General features: G+C 44.1%; 1 protein-coding gene across 2 annotated transcripts in view; it reads right to left on the bottom strand.

The window, feature by feature from the left end:
- HSPA12B (heat shock protein family A (Hsp70) member 12B) overlaps window positions 1–20,402 on the bottom strand; it is a 222,207-nt gene that overhangs the window by 69,625 nt on the left and 132,180 nt on the right. For both annotated transcript variants that reach the window (XM_069205226.1, XM_069205221.1), the window contains exons 7-8: window positions 19,999–20,115; window positions 3,226–3,397 (exon numbers count right to left, since the gene is read on the bottom strand). In XM_069205226.1, the coding sequence (XP_069061327.1) occupies window positions 3,226–3,397; window positions 19,999–20,115 (289 nt within the window). The remainder of the gene's footprint in view (window positions 1–3,225; window positions 3,398–19,998; window positions 20,116–20,402) is intronic.

Here is a 20,402-nt window from a genome sequence, read left to right on the forward strand (position 1 = left end):
CTGGGGCCTGGTTAGCAGGCCTCAGCACACTTTCAATTCAAAACATAGCATCAGCAAGGGCAAAAAGTCAGGGGGCAACCATGCCAAGGAGGCATTTCCTTACACTGTGTGCCTCCGCCACAAGGTACTCAAGGGCAGAAACCAGAATAGATGTCTAAGGTCTTGCAGCCAACCACACACCTTCAGTCTGAGCAGCTCAGCAGTACTTCAAACCAGCTTGCGACCAGCTTAGGCAGATTTAAAACAACCAGAGGCAGATCCTTGCTTGCTAATGGTTCATTACTGTGCAACACCTCCCAGAACATCTGAGACAAGGACTAGATGTCCTTAAATTCGGTAGGGGCTAAAGAAACATTGCTTCCTACTACAAATGAGCAGAGGCCACAATCCCATGATTATCCATGGTCATAAGTTGCACCCACTACAAGTGCCCTGACCTTCTGCCTCATTCCCTTAAGGTCCCTAACATCACTGCACAATGTTGGCTGGTCAAACACATAAAACTGGTTAGTTACCCGCCAACCAATTCTTCTGCTAATGCTTCTCAAAGGCTCCAAATACCAAAGTCTTATCACCATACTATTTGTACCCATGTAGCATCTAAGAAAAGTCAAAAACTTCAAAAGGTCACACTTTCCCTGGACCTATTCAAGAACATGCATAACTATAACCTGGCACTACCCTAACCAGATCCAGAATCAGAAAACAGGATTCCCAAAGAAGATCCAGCACCACAATACATTTGGACTTAGCGGGATGCTTTTAGAATCCGCGTGTAGCTTCTTCAGAGCATTATAATGTGCCTAGAAGCAGCATGGGCACTTTAGAGAATGCCAGAATAAGATGACAGAAAGGTGGCAAGGTACATGAGCGTTTAGTTCTTTTGTGGTTGTTCAGTTTCAGTGGCACTGTGTACTTTTACCTCCTCACAAACATTTGACCGGCCCAGCACCGGGACATATTTGGACACATCTATTCCTGAAAATTAAATCTGTGACATCACAGGGTCCACACCCCTTCTTAAAATGAGGATACTCAATCAATCAATCAGGAATTTGTAAAGTCCACTTCTCACCCGCGAGTGTCTCAAGGTGCTGAAGAGGGGAGGGGGAACGGGGGTGCTGCTACTGCTCGAACAGCCAGGTCTTGAGAAGTTTCCTGAAGGTAAGGAGGTCTTTGGTCTGGCACAGGTGGGTGGGACTGACTTCCATTAATTGAACGGGGCTGTCAACGACAACCACACCGACTGTATGTTTGGACTCATTATGCGCTAATATGGCTAAAATCACTGCTAATCTGGAATACAGCACCCACGACACAACGAGACAGGAAAGACAGCAGTGTCTGCATGTGAAATACTCATAGGAGAAAAGGCTTTATAGGGAAGACTGTGTTGTGTAGAAGTTGCATAAGCTGCTGGACAGAGATTTCAGTTAGAGCCAGAATATATTAGGTTTCAGAATAAGGAAAAGCCCTGCTTGGAAGAAATGTTCTGTTGGCACTGTGGCATCTTGGTCTGGCAGACGTGAAGGTTCCTGCGGAGCCAGGTGTAGCTGCTTCCTCAAGCCATGATGTGCACAGCAACTAGTGTTTGCCTCTACTCTTTCACAGGAGATTGCAGCAGCAGATTCACATTCTTCCTATCTACCACCCACGATACATGATTTCAATAGAGGATAAAGGTGGGGACTACACACTTCAAACACGCACACACTTCTGACTTTGATGGAACTAGCTGCTAGACTTAAGTTAACTGAGTTAGGGCTTTTAACCCAAACGTTGTCCTGTTTTTAAGGACCGTGACCTTACTGTGGTTAAGAATTAGGGCCATACGTACAAAAGCATTGTTGCGGTTTGTAATGGCCGCATTCGCATAATCAGACTGTTTCTGACAGCAAAAATGATTTTACCTAAGTACAGAGCACAAATTGCAATACAGTAACATGTTACCGAATCGCAAGTTGCGTTTAGTGATATGGCATTTGGAAGGCGCGTGTTTAAGTCATCCCTTCCAAATACCGAATCGCAGTGGTATGTATGAATGTTTTGTGACCGAATTATATACCACTACCTACTCTTAAAAACTAATTTCCTTTTTTTAACACATCCTGTTTTCCTTTAAGGAAAAAGGACAGATTTAAAAAAAAGATTGTTTTATTAAAAAACAATCGCAGACATGGTGGGCTGCTGACCTCAGCAGGCCACCATCCCTGTTATGGCAGTGATTCATAATGGGTCACAAATTGTGACCTACCTCATTAATATTTATGAAGTAGGTCAATTGCGACCCGCACTAGGAATCGCTAAATGGATCTCAATGGGTTTCATACATTAGGAATTTCGATTTTCTAGTTGCAATTCGGAAAGAATCGCAATTGGGAAGTCACAATCCCTAAAATGTGTACATATTGCCCTAAGTCACTTTTATGAAAAGATACCTGAAATTCCTCACGACAATTTAATTAGAGGCTTCCTCACATCTAGTTCTCTCCCGTTGGGTAGAGGAAAACATTGGCAAAGTCAATTTCCATAGCAGTTTATCGTTACCCACGAGTATCACCGATATGAGAGCCTTAGGCCGCTACTCCAGATCAATGCTTGACTGAATATGAAGTAGGTAGCAATCTACAAAGCCCTGATGAGGCCACTGACCTGACCACTCATAGGGCATTGAGAACAGCCACAACTGTCAGCAGATAGTTGATGTGCAAAACATTAATTTCGACAGACATTAAGCACTCCTTCTTTTTAACCATACCCCGGGTGTCCACATATAAAGAAGATATCCTTGGGTTTACTCTTAGGCATATCTATGATACCTGGATCCCTGCAAATATCCAGTTGTTACTTATACAGTGCTCTCTTAACAAGGTGGGCCCATCCCAGCGGCACTTACCTACTGGGATGCAAAAAGGACATCACTGATGAAGCATGCCACGAAAAATGTGGGTGAGATGTCTTTTTCCGATATCTTTCGATATCCACGACACGAGTTATAAATAAAATGTTTTACAAGTGTGAGATGCAGACATACTAATGACAAGTGTAGCACACAAATACCAATTACATGACATAAAATACTATAATTTTGAATATATCTCTAAGCTCCTTTTGAATTAATCCTGATGATAATGTAGATTTGAATAATCTTTGAGAGAGCAGCAGAGGTGCAACATACACAATTAAACGGATGAGTATGGAACTAGTGCAGACAGCAATGCTTACCCTGTCGGAAGCTGGAGTCAATGGATCGATCCGGGGAGAAACCATTGGTCAGGGGGCCACAGCTCAGGTCAATCAATTGATGGAGCCTCAACTTCCTGCAGTAGATGGAGGCAGCCTCAGGCTCCAGAGCAATCAACAGCTGCTCTGGATAGTCAGGGGAAATCAGGCCAGCCTGTTGAGAACATCACAGCCCTTTGTTAGTCCAACACTGAAACCGAAAGCCTTGAATTTTGGCAACATTTAACTCACAACAGACCAACTAAGATGGACCATCATGTAAAAAGTAGACAATTGTGACTTTTGAGCCTTGAACACCAGACAGTGCTTTTATCAACCTAGCTCAGATTCATTTCTAATTTACTGCATTAGAACCTCACTCCCTGGTGTCAGGCCCAGCGGCGGGTGCCGCAAATCTCAAAGGGGGGCGGGGGTGGAGGCACTTGGCAAATACTTTATAATAAAAAAAATAAAAAAACGTACCATTCCCGATGCCATGCCACTGCCCCCTCACTCCTCTGCTCTCCTGATGGTGTCCCAGCATTCCCTGGGACACCAACACAGGCTCCCCATGCAATTCTGGTGCTGCTCTCATGCTATATCTAGCATGAGAGCAGGATTGGTCTGTGCAGCTTGGTCTGACACTCAGACACTGAATGGGAGTCTGTGCAGTTTCTCCAACCCGGCTGTGCAACACCGCTGGGTTGGAGACACCTAAGTGCGCATGTCTGTTTGGCCAGCCTAAGACGGCCGGCCAAACACACAAATGCGCACTTTGGTGCACCCCAGTCTCCCTCCCCTCTCCTGCCTCCCACAGCCCGCCTTACCCCCGGAACATGTTGGCTGAGCCAGAAGCTGAAAAATAAAACGATAATGAAATATCATTTTATTTTTCAGCTGCTGGCTCAGCAAGTGGGGCAACGCTCCTTCGCCATTGCAGAGGAACCGCCCCCGGTCAGACCCAAATATGGGAATGACACGTTCACTAACATGAGCAGTACAAGGGCAGCATGTAACCTAATCATCAATTTGACTCAACCCTTGCCTGTCTTAATAGGAACTGTCAACCTAGAATTAAAGGATATTTGAAAGATGTTGTAATGTGTGTTTTTGCCAGAGTAAAATTTGCCACTCAAAGAACCAGTTAGTGCCAATAATACTGAACTGTGCCTTGTTTCTGCAAGAACTATCTAGATATGAGGATGTGCATTGACCTATTGATCATGGCAAAGTTGTGTTTCAGCGCAGCAAATACCCTTCAAGGGAACACTAGGCACACTGTAGTCTTTTCTCGGCCATTCCTGGCATGATGCATTTTCAATCTTGTTTTCAGAAAACTGCCTTTAAAGCAGATGGCTCCTGAGGACTGGGAGGTTTTCCAGTCTTGGTTTACAAACTCGAACAGAACACACTTAACACATCATTAAGGAACTAATGATCTACCACTGTGGGCAACCACTGAAAGGAGAAACTGAGACGAATGAGATCTGTAATACGAACAGTCATTTAGAATACCCATTAGCAGCGGCTCAGTTCTACTCCAGTAGACTTTTAATCATTGCTTGTTTGGCTTCTCCTGAGAATGTTATTTCTCAGTGCATCAACAGCCACCAGAATAGATTGTCTGAACCTGGGCTCAATTTAACCCAGTGATTGCAGGTGCTGCTCACCCACATTAATTTCTGGGGTCCAGCACATATTTTTCCTCATCAAACTTTGATCCAGAGCAAGAGAAAAAAAAAAAAAAAAAGTAGGAAAGAAAGAGGAAGACAAAGACGATAAAACAATTACAAAAGGGGAAATCAGGAATGAAAAAGAACACAAAGGACTGAGATAAAGTGGCAATGGGTGTCTGGGGGTGGATGAAAGAGGCACGGGTTGCAATCAAGACTATGCAGCCTTCTTATGCAGCACTCAGATCTTAGATAAAACTAGCCACGGGCTTCTGAGTAAAACTTTGTGCACCGACACTTACCCTACTATGAATTAAACACTGGTTTGAACCCAACGGAAATGACTCTCTGAAAGAACTTGGGCTGCTTTTACTAAAGCAAAACCATACATTTGATGTTTGCATCTTATCCATTAGCTCTTTTGCCTTCTGGCCTTTGTGGAATTTGATCACATGAGAAAATGATGTTAATAAGGAGGAGATTAGTTGGAAATCCTAAAAAAACTGACAAGACGAATGTCAAGTCACCATGAAAAGTAACATAGTCTGTGGTCTAATGTTACTACATATAGAACTATAGACCTGAATTATTGCAAGCTGAACAAGTGAGATTTCACCAATTTGCTAACCTAAAGTCTGCATGGATAAAGACAGGAAGAGATTTCCAGGTTTTGGCAAAAGCAACCATGAACGCTCTGTCACCGAAATTTGGATATTGTGACCGTAGAACAATAGCCAAAGCTCTGCCAAGTTTAGGAGACACATTGATGAACACTAGTGGAATTCAGCTGCAATGAACTTAGAAAAGAGCTGAGACAAAACTTTTATAAATATAACCATCAACTTGAAGGTGACACCGCTTTCTATGGCTGGAGGAGAACATTGGGGTCTTGACTGAGAGTTGGACAGCTCATTCTGTACCAGCTGCAAGTTCTTGAGTGGCATTTCTGGAGATAAAAGCAAAACTCAATTCCCAAAGCCAAGGTGTAATTGGATGAGAGCGTTCATGACTGGAACGTGAAGCTATAGACTGCAAAATTAGGGACAGGATGTAGCGCGGCGGTCAGAGCGACCGCCTTGGAAGCTAGCGATCCAAGTTCAATCCTTGGTGTCTGCGCAACGTCCTGTGATTCTGGGCAAATCACTTAATCTGCCCATGGACAGTGCCTTGAGACCCTCATGGGTGATAAGCTGCGCTATGTAAATCTACATTGCATTACAAAATTATATTTAAAAAAACATAGGACTTTGTTTAGTATTTGGCAGGAAAGCTACTCTGTGGTAAATGTGGAGGAGTGCCTAAACCCTCTTGTTCTATTTAGAATCGGATGAATTACTATGTTTTAACCAACTGACCCTCTTCGGGCTCCACCAGAAGAAACCTTAGACTGATGGCGTCATGACTGAGTACCTCAGACCATATACCCTTTTCACAGTGGATGTTCTGACGTTCTGTTTTTCATGTTTGTGACTGCTAGGAAAAACCTGGCAGTCCTGAAGAGGAAAAATGAAAAATGATCCCCACACATTGGGAGAAATCTCCCAGATTGTCAGGGACAATAGTGTTCCTTTGTTTTCATAACAAGCTCCTACTATGGGAATTTGTCTTTTAAAAGCAAAAAACTTTGCTGTGTGGGTACATGAAACATAGTGGCTGCTCAGCAAAGCCAGAGTGCCTCCAGATGAGCAGGTGAAGAAACAGATTCTGCTAGATATCTAAATGTGACGGGCAAACTCCAAATATGACAAACAGTTTTCAAATCATAGACTGCCTAAATATTGACCTCAGATAACTAAATCTCAACAAAATGTTCAATCTACACCTAATTACACTATCAGTCATTAGCTCATACAAACACTAGGACTACACTAGTTAAATAGTAACATAGTTCATTCCTAAAATGTGTGGGAAGTGAATTTGACCGGATTGTAGAACTAAATTGCTTAAAGGGACATGTATGTAGGGTCAGACCTTTGACAGTCTGTAGGCCCAGTTCACAAAGGTAAACTTACACTTTTGCGTAAGTTTACTCTTTTTCACTATTCACAAACAAATGATTCAATAATTTTACGACTGCGCTGTCTATGGAGTCAGGTGGAGAACTCCACACATAAGAAGTCAGAATCCTTTGGGAATAGCAAAAAGGAGTACACTTAAACAAAAGGGTAAGCTTACCTTTGTGAATCAGGCCCTATACCTTTCTGTGACTGGTCTATAAGAGATCCACATCATTATGCGAAACTGGCATATTTGTAAGTGCAGAGTCTTATGAATGTTATTGGTATAGAGCTGGCCTCTGATCATCTACCTGTAATTTAGGGATCATATTGTGAAATGTTCTCTTGCAGGTAGTTTGGGTTATTTCAATGTGAAATGTCAAGTACTGATCATCGAAGGTGGCTTTCAGCTCCCTAACACTGGCACGTGTTGCATCCTGTATCCAACACCCTGCATTATCAATGCCTACTAGCAAAGGTTGGCCATCTAAAGTACACTGCACTGTTTTTGTTTGCAGGCTTTGAAATAGCTCCTTACTTTTTTGTAATGTGGAAAAGGTTCATTGAAGGTTTACCTCCTTAATCACTCAAGTGGTTCAGTAAATTAATTTGCTCGGCAACATGTGCCTTTGAATGTCTTAAAATCCTGTAGAGGTATGTGTGACAACCAGCTGCCAGAGACCTAGATCCAACTACTTCTATGTGTGTTTATTATTCACATGCTGAGAGAGAATTAAACCATTCCAGGCAGGGAAAGGCAATGCTTAGTGTGTAACATTTCAGTAATCCATATATTTTCCTGGTTACTGTTTGTCAGACCTTTGAAAGTTTGGCACAGACGGAGAGCAGTCATTCACATATTTTCTTAGAGGCCCCAAGACAAGTGTCATTCATTTCACTATAAAGCACAAGTGTATGATAAAAATAAAAATAAACTACAAATCCCAGACGGCAGAGTGATTCTGGCTAAAATACCAAGACAGGCTGAAAGTGTCACTCCTGACATTGGTCAAATTGGTAGCACTGTAGTCATCCATCTAGGCCATTCCCAAAAGATGGGCTGACTTGGAGCAAACTCTAGAACAAGTCAAACTAACCACTGACAGACTGTAGCAAGAATTAGTCACCTCTCTATAAAAAGCCAGTGGAGTTGGTTTAGACATTGACAGGTCATCCAGTGACTGAATCACTACTTGTGCTGGGCACAGTCAGTAACATGTCAGGGTAACATCTGGAAGGCTAGGGAAATCTCCCCATATGGCGGATTAAGAAGATGAAGTTCATAGGAATAAAACCAATGTTTGAAAATGACTTCCAGGACCTTTGTTTTGATCCAATCAAGAATTTGGGTTTGATTAGTTAGAAAGGCTAGTGGGAGCATGAACGAATCCAGGTTTTGACGAGAAAACTATTAATTCAGAAAGGTAAAAGGATTTTAAAATATATAAATGACTGAAAACACAGAGATGTGGTCCTGAGAGTTGAGAATGCCAGTCATCCACAGCCAAGAAATACACAAAGATCGCCTGGGTCTCCTTAGTGTTTTGTTGATAACAGTGACGTTGAGGACTTGAATGAATGAGTTCCTCAATGATCTTGTAAAAGAACCGTACTATTTTCTAACCATATACACTTTAATTTAAAACATGGTGTTTGAATCACCAACACTGTCCAACAGAGAAGTGTTTTGCCCCCTGAAGTTACAAATGTTTCTTTATAATATTTTATGGAGTTCAGTATCTCATCGTAGAGTCTTGTTTTCTTCTTAGTGTTAATGATTTTGAATGATGTTTGCTTACTTGAGGATCATTCTTTTTTGCAGATTTTCTTAGGTTCCCAAAGATGCAGAGGGGGATAAGCATTCATGATTTGTGTACATGTTCTCTACACTGGGGAGAACGAGCTTCTAAACATGGTTCTATGGAATATCTTGAGGTGTCTTATTCACTGCCAACCATCAAGAGTATAGTAGAGGTTGATCAGTATAGGAGATATGGAAATGAAAATATTTTCTGGAATCAGGTTAGAACAAAATCAAGTTTATGTTTTTTTTGGCGTCGTTGGATATTGGTCCATAGATTAGGCAATGTCCTGTCTAGCCAACATGAAGGCTATAAACAGCGGTTCACGAAATCAAATTATGTAGGTTGTATTTATGGGTGAACAGCTTCAATTTGTAGTTTGTTTGGAGTGTTTCAAGAAATTTTTACTTAATAAGTTGAAATGAGAATACATGAGTTGATGGAGTTATGATGACTCATTTTTCAGGCTACTCTTCAAGGAAAGGAATGGTCATATCAATCTTCATAGTCTCATAAACTCATTACTCGTGACCATTGTTTGATGCGCAGGAGCACGCATGTACTTCAGAATGAGAGCATCAGCACTTGTTACACAAGGGCAGAATGCAGATATAAGCACGTGTACCCTAGGAAGGGAATCAAAAGATATAAGACACAGTTGCCGGAGTCCACTGTGGAGCAAGACAATGTAGGATATCCTGCTCATTTCTACCATCATGCAGGACATTATACATGAACGCCTACCAACCTATTGCCATGGCTAGTGACTTCACTCGGGGACTTATTTGTGCAATATGACACGGCTAGTGCGCTTGGTTACAATTTTACAAACAAACAACCAAATAACCGATTTCACGCATGCACACAGAGTACTTCCTACTTGACAGTGAACAACCATGATCAGATCGGCCAACTCACATGTTCCTCTGTGGGACACATGGTTTCAGCATTCATCACATGGCTCGCTACTACAGAGCGACTATCACACGGTGAACTGGAAGCTATTGCACTCAATTGTTTTTTAGCTCCTATGTGGAGCCTCTGCACCGCAGGAGTCCATTTAGGGCTTTAAGGCTTGTCAGAGGAGTTTTTTTTTTTCAGGGGTAGGAGAACTGAGGGGAGTATAGTAGGTGTGACCGGGTGGGCAATGCTGGGGTCCAAAGCCCCTGCCTCTCTCTGTGCCCGAAGCACTATCCTTTTGCTCCACACTCACAGGGTGCAAATTACTCCAAAGTTGGCAGGTCTGGAAGAGTTTACAGAAATGGGAATGCATCATGAGAGAATGCGCAGAACTTCTACACGGTGCAGTGACATGACATAGCCGTGCCCCAGCAAATGTGCACCGTAGATTTGTTACGCACAGTTTTAATGAATCATCCGTGTCCAGATGACACACTTGACTACCACACAGTGACTTTCTCAATTCTTAAAACCAGTACATAGTTGATGATTTCCACCTATATATTGGAAAAGCAATCATGAAGCAATACTTTTAGAAAGCATAAAATTCTACATCAGTGGGATCACAAAGATTATTTGTACACGTGAAATGGCAAAATTGTAGCAAAAAGGAAAATACATATTTTTGTTTTGCATTTCAGTCATTGAGAGGGAGCACCAAATGTCGCACAACAATAGTTTCTATTTCTTTCGGCCACAATTCTTAAATCTTTGACAATAGTACAGAGGCTTGTAGGGCTTTCAGGGCATGGATTCCATTGGTTTACTTACCTTGAGGCGTCCATATTGAAGATGCTGTGCCCACCATAGGCGTCTTACTACTGCTGGTTGTTTGGACCACGCAGCTCTGAGTAATGGCGACCTATGTGATGTCACAAGGGACACAAGTAAAGCAGCTTGCATTTTGCATTTCTAGCATCCATTGTCCTATTAGACAGATGTTTTCCACTGTACAAGCTCTTTTCTTCCGAGAATTTGCAAGTCAATGGTGTAGCTGGGGAAGGCGATAGGCAGGTTAGCCTAGCCCCTGCTAGCAAGCGAACAAGACATTGTCGGTCACACTTTAGAAAAATGCTTGTGTACTGCTGGGCTGCATGATGGAACCCCGCATGCATTTACCCGCATGCCTTTACAACGCAGTCACTACCACGACTGTGACGTTACCACGCATTACTTTACCACGTAAGTCATTACAACGACTTGCCTTAAGGGGCGCTGGACTTTAGAATAGTATAAATTACTATTCCAACTCCAGTCTATGCAACAGTAGGGAAGGTGTTAGACTTAAAAATCCAACACCAGTGCAACAATGCGCCCCCTAAGGCACGTCGTTGTAACTACTTGTGTGGTAAAAAAATGCGTGGTAACATTGCAGTCATGCGTTGTAAAGGCATGTCGCTGTACAGATTGCGGGGTAAAGGATGTTTCCCGTACTGCTGCAGACACTCATGTGCACACTGCGTTTAATGAGAGCAACTACGCATTGCTGATACAACTTGCAAATTTTTCTTTTGCATCCCACAGCCCAGATACATGTGGGAAATTGTATTTTTGGCTCCCACTTCAACCCCTTCAATGCCACGGATGTAATGGTTATGTCCCGTGGTGCAGTGCTGGGGCGCCACGGACATAACCGTTAAGTCCTGGTAGCGGCCCTCGGGGAAGCGCTAGCGCTCCCCCTGAGGGTGTCCCACCCCCCTCCCCTGGGCAGGAATGGAAGGGGAATCGCTTCCCCTTCCACCCCCAACCCCCCAAGTGACATCTGATGACATCAGCGTGTGTTCACGCGTTGACCTCATCAGAGGTCGCCCCCATCGCATCGAAAGAGAAATGAAAGCATTTCTTTTCTGATCGGGGCAAGCAGAGAGGCATCAAAGGAAAGGTAAGGCTTTTCCTTTCCTTTGATGTCTTTCTGAGCATACCTTCAGCCCGATTTCATAGCCCCTTGGGCAAGGTCTGCTTCCCAAGGGGGGTGTTTTTTTAATGGAACTTTTCTGCCCCCTTTTTTCTCCCCCCTTTTCTGCCCAGCCTATTTTAATGTGGCCAGTCTGCCCCTGGGGGGGCAGAAGCCAATAGGCACCAGGGATAATTAAAAAAAATCTTTTACAGGTGGGGAGAGACCCCTTAGGCAAGGGTCGCCCCCCTGGTGGGCACATGCATTTTAGGCCATTTGTACCCCCTTGGTGTCAGATCAGTCTATTTTCATTAGGCCAATCTGCCCCCAAGGATGGCAGAAACCACTAGACACCAGGGATTTTGTTTTCACGACAATTTCACGAAAGGGGAGGGACCCCTTAGGCAAGAGTCGCTCCTCTGGGGGGCAAATTTATTTTAGCCCCTTTCTGCCCCCTTTGGGGCAGATCGGCCTATTTTAATTAGAAACCACTAGGCACCAGGGATTTTTTTTATTTTTTTACAGCTAGGGGGCTACCCCTTAGGCAAGGGTCGCTCCCCTAGGGGGCAATTTTATCTTAGGTCATTTCTGCACACTTTGAGGGCAGATCGGCCTATTTTTCTCAGACCAATCTGCCCCCAAGGGGGGCAGAAACCACTAGATAGCAGGGATTTTTGTTGTTGTGCATATTTCACGCAAGGGGAGCGACCCCTTAGGCAAGGGTCGCTTCCCTGTGGGGCAAATTTATTTTAGGCCATTTCTGCCCCCCTTGATGGCAGATCTGCCTATTTTAATTAGGCCGATCTGCCCCCCTTGGGGTCAGAAACCACCAGGCACCAGGGATTTTTTTATTTTTTACAAATGGGGAGCGACCCCTCAGGCAAGGGTCGCTCCCCTGGGGGGAAAATTTATTTTAGGCCATCGGGGGCAGATAGGCCTATTTCTACTGTGCAATCAGCCCTCAGGGGAGGCAGAAACCACTAAGGCACCAGGGATTGGTGTGTGTTTTGTATGGGGGCAGCCCCTTGGGCAAGGATCCCTCCCCATGGGGGCACATTGCTGCTGGCCATTTCTGCCCCCCTAGGGGGCAGATCGGCCTATTTTTGTAAGGCCCATCTGCCCCCAAGGCGGGCAGAAAGCTCTCCAGACACCAGGGAAGAATTTGTTTAAAAAAAAAGGGTGGGGGGTATAACCATACCCCTGCCCCAAATAAATGAGGAGAAAGTTGTTATGCCCACCAGTGGGCAGATGGGGCAATTACCCCCAATCCACTCCCCGGGGAGCAGAAAGCCTACTAGATGCCAGAGAATTAAAAAAAGAATTGTGAGGTTGTGGCTACCAACCAGTGTGGGCATGGTTATGCCCCCACCCCAACTGAAGGGGGAAATAGTCTTACAGCTCCCCGCGCACTAAAAGATCTTATCCCAACGGCAAGCAAGTGGACATTTGATTGTTTTGGGTTTTGGTTTTACATTTGGGCCACGAGAGCTTGGCTAACTCTCAAAATCGTCCCACTTGGAATGGTGAGGGCTGCACTTTTTGGACTTTGGGACGCTTCCATGTAGAAAAATCTACGCAACCTAGACACATCTGAAAACTAAACATCTGGGTGTGTCCGGGGTGGTGTGCTTCACATGCACCTGCACCATTTTCTTACCCACAATGCCCTGCACACCTCCAACTTCGTTTGAAATCACACATTTTCCCCACATTTTTGTGATGGAACCTTCCAGAATCTGCAGAAATCCACAACATTTCTACCACCCAGCAATGTCACATCTATACCGATAAAAATTCCCCCTAAAATGCTTTTTTTCCAAACTGCCCTTTTGGACCCGCTTTGGTTTCCGCTCAATTTCATTATGTTTTTGGCTTTTCCCTGTCACAGGCACTTGGCCCACCTACACAAGTGTGGTATAATTTTTATTAGGAGGCTGAGGGGAACATTGGGTGGAAGGAAATTTGTGCCGGTTCAGTGATCCCTCACAGAAATGTGGGGAAAATGTGATGTTTTAGCTAAATTTGAGGTTTGCTGAGGATTCTGGGTAAGAAAACAGTCACACCTCCCTGGACTCCCTCAGGTGTCTAGTTTTCAGAAATGTCTGGGTTTGGTAGGTTTCCTTAGATGGCTGCTGAGCCCAGGACCAAAAACTTAGTTGCCACCAGGAAAAACAGGTAGTTTTGTATTTGATCATTTTGATGTGTCCACGTAGTGTTTTGGGGCATTTCTTGTTGTGGGTACTAGGCCTACCCACACAAGTGAGGTACCATTTTTATCAGGATATGTGGGGGAATGCTGGGTAGGAGGAAGTCTGTGGCTCTCCTCAGATTCCCAAACTTTGCAGCACCGAAATGTGAGGAAAAGTGTTTTTTTTTGCCACATTTTGAGGTTTGATAATGATTCTGGGTAACAGAACCTGGTGAGAGCCCCACAAGTCACCCCATCCTGGATCCCCCTAGGTGTCTAGTTTTAGAAAATGCACAGGTTTGCTACGTTTCCTTAGGTACCGGCTGAGCTAAAGGCCAAACTCCACAGCTTGGCATTTTCCAAAAAACACGTCAGATTTCAATGTAAAAATGTGATGTGTCCATGTTGCGATTCCTGTCGCGGACATTAGGCCTATCCACACAAGTGAGGTACCATTTTTATCGGGAGACTTGGGGAAACACAGAATAAAAGAACAAGTGTTATTGTTCTTTTATGGATCCCAATGGAACTCTATGGGGGTTCCCAATGGAACTCTATGGGGAGATCCCGGGGGTCACTTAGGCGCTGCAGGCAAGGCACGCAGTGCTTCTCAGGAAAGCCACCGACTGGATAGGGAGGAAGGCTGCCTGCTGGTCACTGCTGCACCGGCGGTCGGTTTCTCTCGAGTCTGGGGGCTGCGGGTCCATTGCTTCTCTAGGCATCGGATACCTTTGTCCCAGACAGTCGCGGTCAGGGTTGGTCCTCGGGATTCCCTCTGCAGGGGGCGTTGTGGAGGGGTGGAGAGGTCAGCTGAGGGTGAACACTTGTTTGGAATCACCTGGGGTCCTCTCTGGATAGTTGGGCCACCTGGACACGGGCTGTAGGCGTCGGGTGCAGGGTGATTTTGGACTCACGCTTCTGGAGTGAGGTGGGAGTCCCTTGGAAGTAGTTTCCTCTTCTTCTTGTTGGACAGGTCCGCTGTCCACAGGAGTTTCATGGTCCTCAGTGATGCAGGCAGTCTCCTGGAGGCTTTTCAGGGGTTGCTGGTCCTGTAGAATGCGTCGCTTTTCTAGTGCAGGGTCTCTGAAGAAGGAGACGGGCCGTTAGGGCTTGGGACGAGTCAGTTATTGTCTCCTTTTCTACTCTGTGGGGTTTTCAGCTCAGCAGTCCTTCTTTTCTTGAGGTTGTCAGGAATATAAATCCCTTGGTTCAGGGAGTCCTTAAATACAAGTTTTAGGGGTGTTTTTAGGATTAGAGGGCAGTAGCCAATGGCTACTGGCCCTGAGGGTGGCTACACTCTCGTTGTGCCCACTCCCTTTGTGGAGGGGGGCATATTCCTATCCCTATTGGTCCTAATCCTCCAAAGCAAGATGGAGGATTTCTCCAGGAGGGGGTCACTTCAGCTCTGGTCACCTTAGGGGTAGTCCTGGCTGAGGGGGTGACTCCTCCTTGTTTTCCCTCATTATCTCTCTGGACTTGCCACCAAAAGTGGGGGCTTGTCCGGGGGACGGGCATCTCCACATGCTGGAGTGCCCTGGGGCACTGTAACATGAGGTCTGAGCCTTTGAGGCTCACTGCCAGGTGTTACAGTTCCTGTAGGCGGCAGGTGTGAAGCACCTCCACCCAGAACAGGCTTTGTTTCTGACCGCAGAGTGACAAAGGCACTCACCCCATGTGGTCAGAAACTCGTCTGAAAGTGACAGGCTGGCACAGACCAGTCGGTCCTACACTAGCAGTAGGGTTAACATACAGGGGGCATCTCTAAGATGCCCTCTGTGTGCATTTTTCAATAAATCCCATACTGGCATCAGTGTGCATTTATTGTGCTGAGAAGTTTGATACCAAACTTCCCAGTTTTCAGTGTAGCCACTATGGAACTGTGGAGTTTGTGTTTGACAAACTCTCAGACCATATACTCTTATGGCTACCCTGCACTTACAATGTCTAAGGTTTTGCTTAGACACTGTAGGGGCATAGTGCTCATGCACATGTGCCCTCACCTGTGGTATAGCGCACCCTGCCTTAGGGCTGTAAGGCCTGCTAGAGGGGTGACTTACCTATGCCACAGGTAGCGGTTTGTGGGCATCAAACCCTGAGGGGAGTGCCATGCGACTTAGCCTTTTTTTCCCCACCAGCACACACAAGCTGCAAGGCAGTGTGCATGTGCTGAGTGAGGGGTCCCCAGGGTGGCATAAAACATGCTGCAGCCCTTAGAGACCTTCCCTGGCCACAGGGCCCTTGGTACCAGGGGTACCTTTTACAAGGGACTTAACTGTGTGCAGGGCTGTGCCAATTGGGTAACAAAGGTACAGTTTTTGTGGAAAGAACACTGGTACTGGGGCCTGGTTAGCAGGGTCCCAGCACACTTCCAATCAAAGCTAGCATCAACGCTAGGCAAAAAGTGAGGGGGTAACCATGCCAACAGTGGCATTTTCCTACACAACTTCTCTATAGGGTGGTGCGAATAACCTAAAAGTGAGACTGTCCAAACTGTTTTTCATCAGAAGATTTGAGTTTTTTGTGGAGACAGCCGTCACTGAGTGAAGTTGCCCATGAATCAGACTTTTGATGAATAGCCAGCATGAGGAAATCACTGATATTTAAGGCTTGTAGGTTTTGGCAACAATCTACTCATGGCACAGCATAAAAGAGAAACTCTCCAGAAGCCCACTGAGACTGATTCACAAAGCTATGCTGGCATGTAAATTCAACTTACACATGCCAAATCCCTTTTTTATGCGTAAAGCCACGACTGTGATTCACAAAATATGGGTTTACAAGAGACTCAAATAGATTTGCTTGCATTTTTTTATTAGGAGTTAAACTTCTCACAGGGGCGGGGAGGGGGAGTTTTAAGGCAAGAATGGCCTGGAAAGTTTGGAAACGCTCACAAACATACTGATTTGAGGCTATTCCCAAGCTTCCCAATGGCACATTCCCATCCTTTGAACTGAGATTTACTCTTACTAAGAGGTGGAGAGATTATGTTGACTGGTTGGTTTTGGAAACAGAAAACCCTTAAAATTGGTGGCAACATAAACAAGGGAGTCCCCAGTCGGAAACATCTTTCCTTGGGGGGCAAAGAAATCTATAAAAAATTGCATTTGCACTTGCTTGAAAATTTGTCTTAAGGATGTGTGAATTCCATGCCGTTCCACCAAAATGTCACCAAATTACGCAAAAAAGGCAAGCCTGGCATTTAGCGCAGAATTTTAGTGTGAAATGCATCCTTGTGTACATTTTCAACACAGAGCTACAAATATAAGGATAAAAAGATAAGTGCTGCAAACAACAGCTGATTGTTGATGTTGTTCCCCTGCTCCTGTGCTAAAGTTTTTTAAATCTATGCATTTACGACACATAGCATAATAGTGTAATTTAATGAATTTCGCGTAACATGTGTAACACGAAGTTCACAAAATTCTGCAAGATTACAAGAGCAACAGACATTTCACTCAGGCCTAATTTTTGCATGACCCAACATAGACATGAGAAAATGGAATTGACAAAAAGAATGGAAGCTATGCTTCTGGGAAAACTGTGACAGTTGCAGCTTCCCGGAAGTACTCTTGACAATCTTTGTGAATGATAATGCAGACTTTACTCCAAAGTAGGAGGAAATGTATAGGACTAAACTTTAAACCTTTTATGTAATTTATGGTTAACAACATAGCACTTGTATTTGTTCATTCACTTTTTGGGCACTGAATAACAGGTGTTTATTGTTACCCAACACAACAGTACTCATTTTATCGACCTCAGAAAGATGACAGGCTGAAATGAACTGTCCGGATTCAAACCAGTGGCTATGAGATCAAACACAAGTTTCTGAAGTGGATGCATTAGCCACTGATCCATCAATTTTGGCCTATTGCTCCTCGCCCATGAGCAGTAGTTTGTAAAACTTTGCAGAATGAGCACTTTTTAATTGTTTTCCTCTGCAATTGGACTTGTTGTCTGTTTGAAGTACCCATACTGTTCCTTACAATATGTGATAAAGTATAGGGATATAGCAAGTTGCAGAGGCGTTCCCTGACCATATGAGACACAGGACCATAGTCTGATTACCATTAGAAGGTCTTGGAACTCTTAGGTGACTTGTAATGTCTTGGTTAATGTAAAGTTTCAAGGGAGTTTATTCTTAACACTACATAGGTCTATCCTATCTTACAATCCTCAAACTGATATTTGGGAAGAGCAAGAGGGATCTCCGTATTCCTTCTTACATCCACCATCGCTAGATAGAGCAAGTGGGATCTGTGTATCGTCTGCTTCCTCCCTCCGTATTCCTTTTTACATCCACCATCGCTAGATAGAGCAAGAGGGGTCTGTGTATTGTCTGCTTCCACCCTCTGTATTCCTTCTTACATCCACCATCGCTAGATAGAGCAAGAGGGAGCAAGAGGGATCTGTGTATCGTCTGCTTCCTCCATCCGTATTCCTTTTTACATCCACCATCACTAGATAGAGTAAGAGGGGTCTGTGTATGGTCTGCTTCCTCCATCCATATTCCTTTTTACATCTACCATCGCTGGATAGAGCAAGAGGGGTCTGTGTATGGTCTGCTTCCTCCATCCGTATTCCTTCTTACATCCACCATCGCTGGATAGAGCAAGAGGGATCTGTGTATCGTCTGCTTCCTCCACCCGTATTCCTTCTTACATCCACCATCACTGGATAGAGCAAGAGGGGTCTGTGTATGGTCTTCTTCCTCCATCCATATTCCTTTCTACATCCACCATCGCTGGATAGAGCAAGAGGGATCTGTGTATCGTCTGCTTCCTCCCTCCGTATTCCTTCTTACATCCACCATCGCTAGATAGAGCAAGAGGGATCTTTGTATCGTATGCTTCCTCCATCCGTATTTCTTTTTACATCCACCATTGCAAGATAGAGCAAGAGGGGTCTGTGTATGGTCTGCTTCCTCCATCCGAATTCCTTTTTACATCCACCATCACTAGATATTATTTTTGTGTCTTAAATGCACAAACTATAACATGTTATTGTGAATAGGCTTCATGGACACAATAGCGTTTAGACAGCAATACTGATATACAGCAATAGGGGCTTTCCACCGCTATTGATGTAGGTACTCAGAATTTTTCCAGCAGATGTATTTTTGAGGCACATAGGATGAACTTTAATTTACAAATAAGTTGTGACTTAAGCACACTAACAAGTATTTACTGCAGATGGTCAGGGGGCAGATCTCAGTACTTGTAGGACAACTGTTACACTGTAATACAATTAAGAAATTAATGCCACTTTGGAGAGTAGAACGGCGGTAGAATAGATGTGCCCAGTAAACACCAGACACATTGGCCAGGACTTTACACTTGTATGAGAATTTTGGCAGCTTGTGATACTATGTTAACAACGTTAGTCACAGGAAAAGAATACTTAAGATTAACTTCTTCACTCACACATGAGGTCTGTGGCTCCAATGCCTGATGACTAAACCTGGGAGATCTGTGTTTTTCATAAATTCCTGCCAGTCTCTGAATCTTTGAGCTGGAGATTGTGCATTACAAGCTTGTGTGTCAGACTCAGCAGCCCAAACCTCAGGATTTGGTTTAAGAGCTTGTACAGAACTGAGATTAACTCTTTCCTGTTTGGAAACTACATCATTCTTTACTGTGCTAACACAATCCTGCCCCTTCCTGAAAGTAGGGCTGGATATACTGTATCTTGGTTAAAGTATCAGCTCCAATGCAAACATAAAGGGCACTAGAAGGTTTGTTAAATCAATGACAAGGCAATGAATAAGTCAAGCAAATTCTTCTCCACAAGACATCACCTAGCAATTCTTTGTAAAATGATGTACTTTGAGGAATATGTCTGGTGAAAGATAAACACCTTAGTGACCTGAATATCCTCAAACACAGATGGTTCTAGCTACAGCAGATTCAAAATAATTGCTTACATTCAAACCAATCATCTAAAACTCCAAATCAAATTAGGTTGTTGGAGACTTTGTTCATTGGAGTTTAAATTTACAACAGCTTGAGACGGATCAGGAACAAGACAGTGATATCAAGTTTAGACTAATTAAAGAGGAGGGATTTCATACAGGCATCAAATAGGAAGGATAAAGGGCAAGTTAGCTTTTGGGAAGCAGCGATTTACGTAATCATTTGTGTGCAATGTTCTATTTGGGTGGGAGTATTTAAACAACCCTCATGTTTAAGGCAAAACTGTTACACTCACATCCTTCCGAGCCCAGCATCCTTAAGTATCACTTTGACGAAACGGGCCATCTTACCAGATAGGCAGCTTCTCTCATGAACTGCTTGGCTGGCTGCTTCCAGATAGCAGGCACCGTAATCACCCATCTGACCGCATCATGTTCTGGCAAGGACGGGCATTGATCTTTGAGCTCCTTGAGAAAGTAAAAGGCAGAGTTAAGAAACATAAAATAGTCTATAAAGGTGTATCCCACAAATCAACCTTGCTTCACTAATTCTCAAAAAGAACACCTCAGCACAGCTCTGTCTGGTATGGTCTCTGTCTTGAACTTTGGAATGCTCACAATCAGTTGTTTACATCGCTGTATATGGATGGATTAGGAGGGCAACATGAGACAATTCTCAGGTGAGATGGGCGCTTATACCCCGCAAGGGGATTGATTATATTTAATTTTCTATCTATAAAGAAAAGCTTTAATCG

Source organism: Pleurodeles waltl, chromosome 1_2 (genome assembly GCF_031143425.1).
Source record: "Pleurodeles waltl isolate 20211129_DDA chromosome 1_2, aPleWal1.hap1.20221129, whole genome shotgun sequence".
Lineage (NCBI taxonomy): Eukaryota > Metazoa > Chordata > Amphibia > Caudata > Salamandridae > Pleurodeles > Pleurodeles waltl.